The sequence below is a fragment of the Fukomys damarensis genome, unplaced genomic scaffold (assembly GCF_012274545.1).
Source record: "Fukomys damarensis isolate Sample0158 unplaced genomic scaffold, DMR_v1.0_HiC HiC_scaffold_6, whole genome shotgun sequence".
NCBI classification, from domain to species: domain Eukaryota; kingdom Metazoa; phylum Chordata; class Mammalia; order Rodentia; family Bathyergidae; genus Fukomys; species Fukomys damarensis.
This window is the reverse complement of record NW_022900918.1, coordinates 41,695,823-41,708,040: the sequence shown is the minus strand read 5'-3', so window position 1 is coordinate 41,708,040 and position 12,218 is coordinate 41,695,823. Positions and strand designations below refer to the sequence as shown.

Sequence of the window (12,218 nt, the reverse complement as noted above, 5' to 3'; positions counted from 1 at the left end):
TCCTGCCCCGGGGGCGTCTGTTTATCCTCTGCCCACTCATGGCCACCGCTCAGTGGACCCAAGCCAACAGCACCCTGGGCAGTGCAACCCCAGACCCCGTGCCTGAGGACGGCTCTGCACAGGAGCAGCCAGCCTGCCCACTCCCATTAGCTGGGATGCAGCCGCAGTGGGGCCTCAGTGCCAGCTGGTGTCATGCCCCTACCATGGTAGGTGTGCCTGAGGCTGGTTGTGGAGGATGGTGGGGTAGGGCGTGGTAGCCTTGTGCCTGGCCCAGCATCTCCACATAGGCTGGATGTCCCTAGTACCGATCCCAGGCCAGGCCTGACCTGCTGCCCATGTGGTTTATGCCCAGGCGGCCTGAGCCTTGAGTGCTTGGTGGTGCAGCTTTCAAAAAGTCCCCTTCATAGCTGCACCTGTGGTGAGGAGGCAGGGCCTCCTGGAAGAGGGCATCATGGTCGGGCCGTGTCCTCAAGACTGAGCCAAAATAAACCCTCCTCGGAGGCACAGGGATCTCGGTGGGTCCCAGCCAAAAGTGACCAGGTTGCGCCTATCCTGGCAGGCTGGCCTGAGCAGCACGAAGCCGGCTCGCTGCTGTCCCCTACCCCTCGTCCTGAGGCAGCAACCAGCCCAGCTGCAGAAGGACAGGCTAGGCGCTACGTGCTATGGGGCTCACAGGCCTGCCTGTCGCCTGGCCACTACCACTGCCGCAGGCCCAGGAAGCCCCTTCCACGTTTCACTGCAGCCAAGAGCAGTTACTATGGAACAGAATGAACTCAGCTGACCGAGTGAAGGGATTCTGTAGGGACTTGGTAAATGAACAAAAGCACAAGACTGGTTCCTGTGACTGCTGAACTTTATTTCCTTAGAAGGGGCTGTCCAGGGCTCTTAAATGACTTCAAAGCAGAAACATGACACACGGACATGGACGGACAGACAGCCTCAGCTGCTTGTCTGGCCAGAGGCCGAGAGGAGGTGGGCTCTGGTCAGACACGCAACCCTGCGTGCCCGGCTGGCTCACAGCAGGGCATGGTTTCTGCAGGACAGGCCACGGCTCGGGGCGCCGCTTCCAGGCTTCCCAGGCGCGGTCATTTCTTCAAACTCTTGAGGCTCAGTTTTCACACAGCACAAAGATCCAAGTGGCACCTGGTTCACAGCAGCACCAGAATGGTGGCCCAGGGCCCGGTGGAGACAGCCGCCTGGGGTTCCGCACACCGCAGGACCTGGCAGTCACTGATGTCCAGTTTCTATCTTCAGCACATGCGCTGCCGTCCAGAGGGACAATGACAGCCTGCACACTGGCTTCCCGTGAGCTGTGGCTCCACAGCCCCGGCGAGCCCTCTTCCCAGCACAGCACTACCACTGCCCAGGTGTGGGCTGCAGCCTCCTGGTTCCAGCGTGCAGAGGGGACGAGGGCTCAGACCCCCGCCCAGGGCCTGCACCACTGCACGTCTCACCCCCCAGGGATAAGGTGCATTCACCCCTGTAGGTGACACATTTGGGTTTGTGATGCTCCGTGAATGAACCCACAGGGCCCAGCCTGGCACTGCTTAGACAGTGCGCTTTGGAGTGGACACCTTGGCCTTGGGGACATCGGGGACAGATATGCACTCACAAGATACATGGAGCAGCCAGATCCCTCAGAGGGACGGCCAGAAGGAGGTGACAAGGCCCCTTGGGGTAGAGAAACAACCCCTGCCCTTCCCCCTCGTGGGTTCTCATGTTCTCAGTTGCACCCACACCCTGGCGAAGGGGATGATGCGGCCCTTACGCCGTCGGCTCAGGCCTCGAAGAGCTCGCGGAAGGCAGCCCCGATCTCGGCGATCATGTCACTGGTGGTGGTGGAGCGGCCGTGCTTTGAGAAGGCCTGGTGGTTGCACTGCCGCGTCAGCGAGCAGGCGCCCAGGGCAGCTACCAGCAGCGGGTGGGAGCTGCAAGGAGATGGAGGTACTGGAGAGGTGCCCATGGCTCCCCAAAACTGGCCATCTGGTTCTTCTTGTTTTTGTTAACTGCAAATCAGGCAAGATCTCACTATGGAGCCCAGGCTGCCCTCAAACTCACAGTGATCCTCCCACCTCAGCATCCCCAGTGCTGGGATGACAGGAGGGGAACCCCGCCTTGGACACCTTTCCACACCCTGACCACATCTGGGAGGATGGATTCAATGCCCAAGCTACCGAGAGAGCGGACAGAAATAGGCGTCACTGTGACCGTACCCATTTGTCTTCTCCAGTCCCGCAAGGAGGGCCCAGTGTGCCATGACGCCCAGAGAGCCTGACAGGAGGTCTCCTTGTCCCCCGCACCTGCGGCCACTGCCACTGAGGTTGCACTCAAGCACTATGGAGCACAGGGACATCAGCCCAGCACCTCCTGACCTCAGCGCCTGGGGACAGCTGGGGGAGGCCACAGGCCCAGGTGAGGACCTGGGGAAGAACAGCTGGACAGTCTCGGGCACTCACTGACCGGTGTCCGCCCATGCTGCAGGGGCCGCCATGGATGGAGGCCTCCTGTGACAAGGACCTCGCTCCAGGGCCCTCAGCAGGTCCCCTCTGCTTCCTGCACTCGTGTGTGAGTGTGCAGTGCACATGTGCCCACCATGCCACATGCCGTTCACGCCTCTGTCCTTTGCTCCTTGCACAACTGTCAGAGGCCGGCCAGCTGCAGGCAGGTCCCCACCCTTGGCACCAGGAGCAAGGCTTGGGGAGACATCTTGGCCCCGCCCCTGCCCTTCTGCTGTGGCTTCAAGGGTCCCTGTTTCCTGGTCAGTGCATGGAACGGCACAGCAGACAAGCTCAGGTGACTGGGCGGGCAGGGGATGCTGGGGACACGGGCCCCACTGCAGCACCGCATCCATGCCCGCCCTCTCGAGCCTGAGGCAGGGGACATGCTCCTGGGAGCCCGCTCACCCTGCTGGCCATCAGAGATGAGGTCATGCTCCCCCTTTAGGACCACCGTCACATTCCCCAGGGCCCGGCTGAGCTTCAGGATGGATCCACGGGGGTCAGTTCGGTCCACAGGGTCGCTGAGCTACAGTGACACAGAGGTTGGCACACAGCCTGCCCTGGGCAGCACGGGCTTGGGGAGCAGCCCTGTCCCTTCCTCCTGTCCCGGCATCACCGGGCACCTGCTCGAGACCACGTGGTGGGAGGAGGCCTGAGTGTCATGCGAGTGGCGTACATGCCTGGCTCCACAAAGTCCCGCTCATTTCTACTGGGAAGTAGGTGTCCCAGGCTGCCGGCATGCAAGGAGCACCCCATCCCACACCGCTGCGCTGCGCACTCACCACGGCCTCATGCAGCCTGCTAAACTCCACGTGGTTGGGCGTAAGGATGGCCTTCTGGTGCCCGAGGATCAGCGCCGGCCACTGAGCCACCAGCCACAGCCCGTCCTATGCACCGAGGGTGCTGTCACTGGCTGGCCAGCCCAGGCGGGCCCTGTGCTGGCTGCGTGCAGGGAGGCCACACTCACCGCGTCGATGACCAAGGGGATGTCCCTGCTCCTCGCAGCTTCCAGAATGCCCTGGCAGAGAAGAAAGCACATGGGCCACGAGCCACGCAGGGCAGCTCCAGGCACCAACAGGGCGAACACAGCACAGGAAGCGAACCAAGGCCACAGATGAAGAGCGGGCCGGGACCTGGGGACCTGTGCTCAGGAAGCTTCAGATGATCTTGTCAGGAAACAGCCATGGGGTGGAAGTGACACAAGGACAGCACAGAGCCCAGGACACTCCCAATGCGGGGCCTTGAGGACCTCAGCCACGTTCTGAAGGAGAGGCGTCAGTGAGGTTGGAGGGGTCCACGTGGCCATCACCACCGTCCTCAGCCCTGTCCTGTGTGGCTCCCTCAGGCAGGGTGAGCCCTGGGCACCCCTGGGTGCTGTCCTCTCCCAGGACCCACACACTGCACGCTGCCTCGAGCCTTCAGCCCCCCACCTGTCAGTGTCCTCCCGGGTCCAGGATTTCCGCAGGGGAAAAGCTTTTACAGTCCGAAGTCGTGGGGACTCCCAACGCACTGGCACAGCCAGGACACATGTGTCTGGTCACCATGCCAGGAGGGCAGCCAGAGTGAATTCTCTTCCTCTGTGTGGCTGGGGACTGAACCCAGGGCCTTGAGCATGCCAGGCAAGCGCTTTCGGCTGGGCAGACTGCTACAGAGCCCTGCTCTGCCTGGGCCATGCAGAGGGCAGAGCTGGCAGGGCTGTCTTGGGGACCATGGCCCTACTGTGCCGTGCACCCCAGCTGCCTCTGGCTCGTTGCTGAGACCTGGGGACCAGGAGATGAGGCACTCCCACTGCAAGCCCTCCCCATGGGCACTCAGTGGGCACCAGGGCAACGAAGACAGCACCATGCTTGTTACACTGCCCCCCTTGCGGGACACGATGTGGCCAGGCCTTCTGGAAGGGCAAGGGCGCAATCACTCGATCCCTGTCCCCTGTGCCTCAGCCTGCACTGTGCAGTCACAGCCCCACTGCACACGTGGCCGGGAGCAGCAGGAGCCAGAGAAGCTCTGCTGGAACCTGGGGGTGCACTCCCGAAGGGACTCCATTACCTCCCCTGATCCAGGACGGGTGTGGGGCTGGAGATGTGCTGGGTGCTGAGCATTTGCCTCATGTGCACCCCCCAAAAAGGCAAATGAATGTCCAGTAACAGATGACAGCAAGAAGGATGTGTGTGTGTACGTGCGGCCAGGTGTGAGCAGACAGCCACACTGTCACAGGGCACCAGCTGGGCCAAGCAGGACAGCAGTGTCCCCACCCCAAGGCCCAGGACTCGGGATGCAGGGACCACAGCCCCGGAGCTGGACCTGCACTGACGCCCAAAGCAGAGGCAACAGATGGCAGCGGCTTTCTGAAGTGCCCCATCCCGACCGGCACCGTGACAGTGACCTGGATGCCAGGCACTGACCTGCAGGCTGTCTAGTGCCAGCCGCAGCTCCACAGCCCTAGGGGCATCATGCTTTACACGGCCCCAGATGCACCAGAGGCGCAGTGGCCGCCGGGCCCTCCCCACCCTCCGCCCGGGACCGTGAACAGGGCGCTCACCCTGATGCTGTCCAGCACCAGCCCATCTCGGCCCAGGCCGGGCCCCACCACCAGGGCGTGCATCCGGGGCAGCCACTTCTCCAGCTCAGGCACGGCGTCCGGGCTGTCACTGGGCAAGGAGAGGGCAGAGGAGCCTTAGGGCTCCCGCCTGCTTGCTTCCTGCAGTACTTTGTTGTGAAAGGAGGATTTCCTTTGCTATTTTTTAATTTTTAAGATAAATTTTATCTTTTTTTGGTGGAGGAGCACTGAAGTTTGAACTCAGGACCTTGTGTTTGTGAGGCAGGCAGTGGCACCACTGAGCTATATCCCTGGCCCAATTTTATCTTATTTTACTCTCCCTGCCAGCCCCTGCTGTCATGTACATAAGTTTTGTCTCCATTCTGAAAGGGCTTCCCATTTACAGGGACACAGGGGCACCGCAGCACCCCTGGGTCTCCACCCAGCACAGATGCTGCTTCACGGCCACGAAAGTGGAGACCCCGCTCCCGAGCCACACCGGCCACAAGCCCCCCAGACAGTGCTGGGCACGGCCATGGCCGAGGAGGGCCCAGGAAGCCCCGTGACAGCTCGGGTCCCGGCGCCAGCAGGACTCACAGCACTGGGTGGACGATCAGCTCCGGGCTGTAGGACTTGATCACTGGTGCTGCCTCCCTGACACAGAACACGTGGGACAGATCCGCACCCTGGGAAACCAGGCAGGGGATGGAGCAAGAGCCCACGGGCACAACACCCTCCCCGCCTCCTGCTCCACCAGCCCAACCCTCAGCGCAGTCGGCAGCAGGAAGTGTGTGGGCCCTGGGAAGGAAAGGATGGAAGGATTGTAGGGCGGGAGGGAGGAAGGAGGGAAAGGAGGAGAAAGCGGGGAAGGAAAGACCTACAGCTGCATGCCGGGGAGCCCAGCTACTTGGGAGGTTAAGGCAGGAAGATCTCAAGTTCCAGGCTGGCCCAAACAATTTAGTGAGCTTCTTTCTCAAAAGAAAAAAGGTGCTTGCCTGATACTGGCAAGGCCCTGCATTCCATCTCCAGCACCACCAAAAAAAAAAAGTCTGGAGACAAAACTAGACTCCCACTGCCACCTGTGGGGAGGGGGTCAGAGTCACAGCCCAGTGCACCATGTAGGTCCCCAGGGAGCCCAGGCACAGGTCCCCCCTGCCCTGGGCTGTGGGGCTGAGCAGAGTACACAGGAGCTTGGTTTCAAAGGCACTCACTGCATCCCTAAGCTCTGCCTGATGCGGCGGCACAGCAGGGTCTCTGGGCCCTGTGATGGCACAGGAAGCCAGGACAGATTTTGCAGAGGTGCATCCACTACATGATTACATCAAGGTGTTGTGTCGGCTTCCGTCAGGAAACATTAGAGTAACTTCTGTTTTGTTTTGGGTATCGGGGATCGAACTTGGGTCCTTGTGCTTGCAAGGCAGGCAGCGTAAATTGTTTTGTTTTCTGAATTGGGGTCTTTCTACATAGACCAGGTTGGCCTTGAACTCAAAATGTAGCACAGGCTACCCTTAAATTCACAGTGACGTCCTGTCTCAGCCTCCTGAGTGCTGAGATTACGAGTCACTGGTGTGTTTGTTTTTCATTTTTGCCGCCACTAAGACTGCAGCCCTAAACGTTTGCTTTAATCTTACTGAAATAACCAACTCCTCACCACAGTGACCCAATGAAGAAGCTATAAGCAAACTTACCACTTTGAGAGCTGAGATTGCTGCAAAATATGGGGCCCCTGTGTACCTGAAGGGAAGACACCACAGTCAACACTGCCCAGCAGCGGCATCCAGCCAAGAATGAGTGACCAACAGAGCCCCCAGGAGCACAGTGATGACACCGCAAGGTGGCTGGCGACTGTCCCCATGCCAGGCAGGGCTGGAAGGCGGCACTGAGCCCCTGCCTGCCCGAGCACTGTGCGGGGAGGTGGAGGTGATGGCAGCCCTGGCCGGGCAGGAGGGCACTGGCTGTAGGGCAGGAGTCGCAGTGGGTGATGCTGACTGAGGCCAGTGGGGCTACCTGGGATGCATGGCGCCTGAGCCCCTGGTGCTCCCCAGTCTGGGCCCTTCCTGCTGGCAGTGCCCAGGAAGCTGAGCCTCAGACGCTGGCTGGCCACAGTCCAAAGTCCCAGCCACGCTGCACCTAACCTCACTTCCAACACCTTGCCTTGGGCATCGTCCAGCACCTGCAACTGGTGTGGTGTGTACTGCTGTAGTCCTAAACCATGGGAGGCCGAGGCAAGAGCATCTCAAGCTCAGGCTGTGCCTGCACAATTTAGTGATTTAGCCTGGCTTTGTCTCAAAACAAAACAAAAAGGCCTGGGCTGTAGCTCAGTGCGAAGGCCCTGGGCTCAAACCCCAGCATCACAAAAGAAGAGTAGTCACTGTCACACTGCACCAAGGAACAAGGTCCGGTTCCATGTTTACAGTGAATGCACCTAATTACACAGTCAGTAGTTGAAAGTGCAGAGCAGGCAAAGCAATGTCACATAAAGGAGACGGGGCCGGGGATTTAGCTCAGTCATGTCACCGCCTGCGTTGCAAGCACAAGGTCCAGAGTTTGATCCCCAGTACCAAAAAAAACAAGACAGAAAGCAACAGAAACAGAATCAGCAGCCAGGGCAGCCCCAAGTCAGAGGCAGACAGAATCGTGGCACTTGAGGAGACCGTAAACCCTGATGGTCCACACAGCACAGCGCGTGTAGGACCAGGAGAGCCAGGCCTATCAGGCTGCGTGTCATGCTGGGCCCTGCGCAGGATGGGCGCCAGGAGTGCACAGAAAGACAGAAAACCAGCCGGAAACCACAGCCCTGCCACAGCTCCCACACCTGGGGCCCCGTGTGGGAGCAGTTCTGGGCCCGCACTAGACAGACAGGGACAGATGGCAGCGGCGGCACTCACTCCTGACTGCCGCCCACCACGCCGATGCGGCCAGCCTGGCCTTTGTGCTTCCCGGCTGCCAGGGTGGGGACGATGTTCCTCACCAGCTGCAGGGTGCTGTCCATCTCCTTGGCCGGGTGCGGTGAGACCGTGCTCTGCCAAACTGAAGGGCAAGACACAGTCACTTGGGGCAGACACCCATCCCGGGACAGCCAAGACGCCACACAGCAGACCAGCTGCCTGGGATTCTCGGGGTTCACCCCAGCACTCCCCATTTCCACAGGCTGCAGGTAAAGGGGGCCGGACCAGTCAGAAGGCCATTTACTGCCTGGGGAGTTTCACTGGCTATGGAACACGACCACCTGACTCAGCCTCCTGTACCAGGTCCCCGTCTCCACACCCGCACCCCACTTCCCTCTGTGACCGTCATGGCAAACTCCCCAGCTGTATTTTTAACACTTCAGTGGCATTCGGAACGCAGCACACATTTAAACGGCGTTCAGAGCGGCAGCTTCGAATAATTTCACTATTTTGCACTGTCTCCCAACAGCTGCACTTCAATTAACCTTGCTGGAAAAGCTTACCAGGGCTGTATCTTTTGCCTTAATATTTAAAACAGTTCACATCAATAGATGCTGACATATTTTATAGGGATCAATCCATGAATAAATAATAAAGCATACATTTTCTCTAGAATTCAGGGATCTCTGAAAATAGAAATATTTTCTCAGACAAGGCGCCTTTCTCTTTTTGGTACTGGGGATCGAACTCTGGTCCTTGTGCTTGCAAGGCAGGCAGCAGAACCAAAGCTAAATCCCCGGCCCTTGTTTTGTGTTTTGAGACAAAGTCTCACAATATACTTCAGGCTGGCCTTGAACTCGTGCTCCTGCCTCCCAAGTAGTGGAATCACAGGTGCACATCACACCTGGAGGCACTTGGTATTTTATCCCTGCTCAGTGGAAGGCTGAGACAGGAGGCTCCAAGCCAGCTGGGCAATTTGGCCAGATCCTGTCTCAAAATACAATTTTGAAGGCTGGGATGTAGCTCAGCGGCAGAGCACTTGCCTGACAGGCACAAGATCCTGGGTTCAATCTCCAAGACCACCAAAGCAAAAAAAAAACACTCCTCCCAGCCACCGAGAAAGACCAACCAACGTTTCTCAAGTTCCACTGAAGATCAAAAGTGGACTCAGATCTTTAAAGGAAAAAGGGGTTTTTGGTTTTTGACCTTCAGGTAGAGTTAAGGGGGTCCTACGAAACTTCACTTGGGAAAACAACGCAGCCTGACTCGCATGCATGGGTGCTAGACAGACAGCCATGGGCAAGGAATTCAGTCAACGAAACAGCCCTCAGTGTGGGGCTCCGTGAGCCTGGACTCCCTGCAGGCAGGAGCCAAGCTGGACAGGCCCCTTGAGGAAGGTCCTCCTCGCCAAGACCCACACCCATCTTCGCTGTGGCTTCAGCATCAGCCTTGGCTCTGGCGCCGCACACATGTTACGGGTGTCTGGGTGGCCGGTGCCACAAACTGACTTGGCGTGCACTCTGCCACTGCAGCTGGCACGAAACAGCTGAAGCCGCGGAGACCAGCAACTGGACTGACAGCCAGAGAAACGGCGACTGGAGCGGGGCGGTGCCTGATGCCCGTCCTTGCCCTGCAGAGGCCTCTCCCGCACCGACGGACACCAAACCCTGCGTACAAGTGCAACACCCGCGGCGCCCGCACCCCAGGTGGGGCTTCTCACGTGGGAGCCCAGCACCCACAGGCCCATGGACACAAGTTTTAAAGCAAACAGTCTTTCCCTTAAGTAAATAATGAGGTTCCATGTGTCTCTCTTCACGCCCAGATAAGCTTTGTTTAAATGCTAAGATGCCAAGGGACCCAAAGACAAGAACAGCTATTTGGCCAGCCACATTGTTGTTTTGTTTTTTTAGACAGAGTCTGGCTCTAGTTCAAATTGGCCTTTAACTCACTAGGTAGCCTAGGCTGGCCTTGAACATACAGAAATCCTCCTGCCTCAGTCTCTTGAGTGTTGGAATTACAGGTTAAACGTTTTGATTTTTAGAATCCCATTTATTGTGCACCAAAAACATCCCTTCTGATTATGTAAAACCTCATACCACATTCATGTAGCAATTTCTGTGGAGCCCTGAAAATAAGTCCTGTTGCGAGCCCTCTCTTCCTGCACATAGCCATGAGAGCCAACACGTGCATGTAAACATAACTGGCATCACCAGCATAGTCACGATCAACCCACCACAGCAAAATTCACCTCTCCCTCCTGCCAGGCCCAACATGTTAAGGCTTTCAAGGGAGCCGGGGAGAGTGGTGCATGCCTGTAGTCCCAGCACCTGGGAGGCTGAGGCAGAAGAATCATTCATTCCTAGGAGTTCAAGACCAGCTTGGACAGCACAGCAAGATCCCATAGTTTAAAAAAAAAGGAAACAGATGATGATTTGGGGATTTGGGGACAGCAAACATCCTCTGAAAACAGAACTGCCTGAAGATCAGCACATGAGAAAAGCTCTCCACTGTATGCATCTTTGGGTTATTCTAAGAGCATAATGTAACAGACAGCTTTTTGCCATGTAATTTTATTTTATTTTTATTTTTGGTACTGGGGATCAAACTCAGGACCTTGTATTTGCAAGGCAGGCGGCGGAACCACAGAACCAAATCCCCGGCCCCTGCCACGTAATTTTAAAAATTCAGGGGTAAATAACCAAAGGCAAAGCAATTAGGGTCATTATGTGAGGCTGTGAACCCTTTGGCACACGGACCTCACGCTGCTGGACTGCGCTGAGAGAACCCCAGCCTCCCACCGTCCCACCCTCCACTCCCATACCAGGGACTGAGGCAGCCGGCAGCGTCTCAAGTAGCCAGGGTCAAAGCCTGGCAAGGATAAACGAATCAGAGGCACAGAGGTTCACACTCCTAACTGCCAGTTTTTCTTTGACAAATAAGGAAACCGAGGCCCAAAGAGAGACCTATGAAAATGCTAGTTAGTGCTCTACCAAGGAGCTACCCTCCATAGCACTATTTTAATTTTAACACAAGATCTGGCTAAGTTGCCCAGGCTTGGCTAGAATGTGTGATCCTTCTGCCTCCGCCTCAACTAGCTGGCCAAGCAATACCATTTCACCAAACAAAATGCTGCCACTGGCAGGCAAGACACATTTTTCTTCAACCAAATTATTCACCCCACTAACCAAATAAGTCAAATCTCTCTCTCAAATGCCCTCTGAACCAATTGGGAAGAAAATAAATCACTGTCAAGAAGTACAGCATTTTAACTGAACTGTATGAATCCAAAGTAAAGTCCGAACCACCCACCAGCATTTTGTCCTATTCACCTGAGACAAACAGCTTCTGTTAGCAAAAGGCCAAACAAAGGTCAATGAAATGTCCTGACGCTTCTGGGTAAAGCAAGTTTCAGCTGGCTTCCAGCCACACGCCACTTGGGTTATCCACGAAGCATTTCAATACAAACACCATTCTGGGCCTGGTAGAACAAGTCAAGTCTGTCTGAGGTTTGCTGGTTTTAAAGAGAGGTACTCGTTACTTGTGTCAAAGGTGCTTTAACTTAAGGTGAATTATAAGCTGGCACACTTGACCAGGTTCCTGAAGCTAACTAACCGCTGGGGGCTTCAAGGTTCTAAAGCCTGGAACTCCACTTGCTTACGAAACTTCAAAAGAGCATTATAATTTAAAGCAAAAGCTATTACAAAAATCTTTGAAAAGTGGCGCTTAGAAGTCCCCTATAGACTCCAGGACTCACTCCCTCCTCTGTGTAATTCAGAACTTGCAGGACTGCAAGACAAACAGCCACAAACAATGCCCGGCAGCTACAGACTGAGCACAGCCTCAGCCTCCCACAGCAAACTGTCCCTTTCACCGTCCGCAGCTCTTTCCTGTTGGGGAATGGTGGCTGATCGCTTCCTCGGGAGAATCGCCAACACTCACCTTCTTCACGAAGATGGAAAACGGCTCTTATCTGTCTTATGAAACATGAGTCACTACAATACGCTACGTAAAGGTGTTAGAAAAATTAATATGCACAGGATAAACGGAAGGAGAGAAGGCCATACAAGGAGGTAAGTGGCTCGAGACAATTAAGATCCACTAGTTCCGCGCACGCCGAAATTCTCCCAACGTAGTCTGTCCTACCCGAAAAGGCGCCTCTAATACAGGGTCTACTGGGGAAATTTCGGGGCCAAGGGCCGGAAGGACACCGGGGGACCCGGGCCCCCGGACTACGCCCCCCGCGAGGACCACTGTGACCCGCCCGGGCCGCTGGCCCGGCTTCAAGCCCGGAGGGAG

At 56.8% G+C, this 12,218-nt stretch overlaps 1 protein-coding gene across 6 annotated transcripts; it reads right to left on the bottom strand.

Annotated features, from left to right (window-relative positions):
* Window positions 1–835: 835 nt before the first annotated feature.
* Window positions 836–12,166, bottom strand: Naxd (NAD(P)HX dehydratase). Of its 6 annotated transcripts, none has more exons than XM_010619976.3 (10): window positions 11,862–12,166; window positions 7,923–8,064; window positions 6,723–6,768; window positions 5,632–5,720; window positions 5,038–5,146; window positions 3,466–3,516; window positions 3,281–3,385; window positions 2,904–3,024; window positions 2,214–2,334; window positions 836–1,928 (listed from the first exon to the last, which is right to left on the bottom strand). In XM_010619976.3, the coding sequence occupies exons 2-10, from the start codon at window positions 8,024–8,026 to the stop codon at window positions 1,778–1,780; spliced, it is 897 nt and encodes a 298-aa protein (XP_010618278.1). In that variant the 5' UTR covers window positions 8,027–8,064; window positions 11,862–12,166; the 3' UTR covers window positions 836–1,777. The 6 variants fall into 6 exon arrangements, with proteins under 6 accessions (XP_010618278.1, XP_010618277.1, XP_010618275.1 ...); XM_010619975.3 differs by lacking the exon at window positions 11,862–12,166 and adding an exon at window positions 11,252–11,847; XM_010619973.2 differs by lacking the exon at window positions 11,862–12,166 and having other exon boundaries at window positions 7,923–8,636.
* Between the last annotated feature and the right edge of the window lie 52 nt (window positions 12,167–12,218).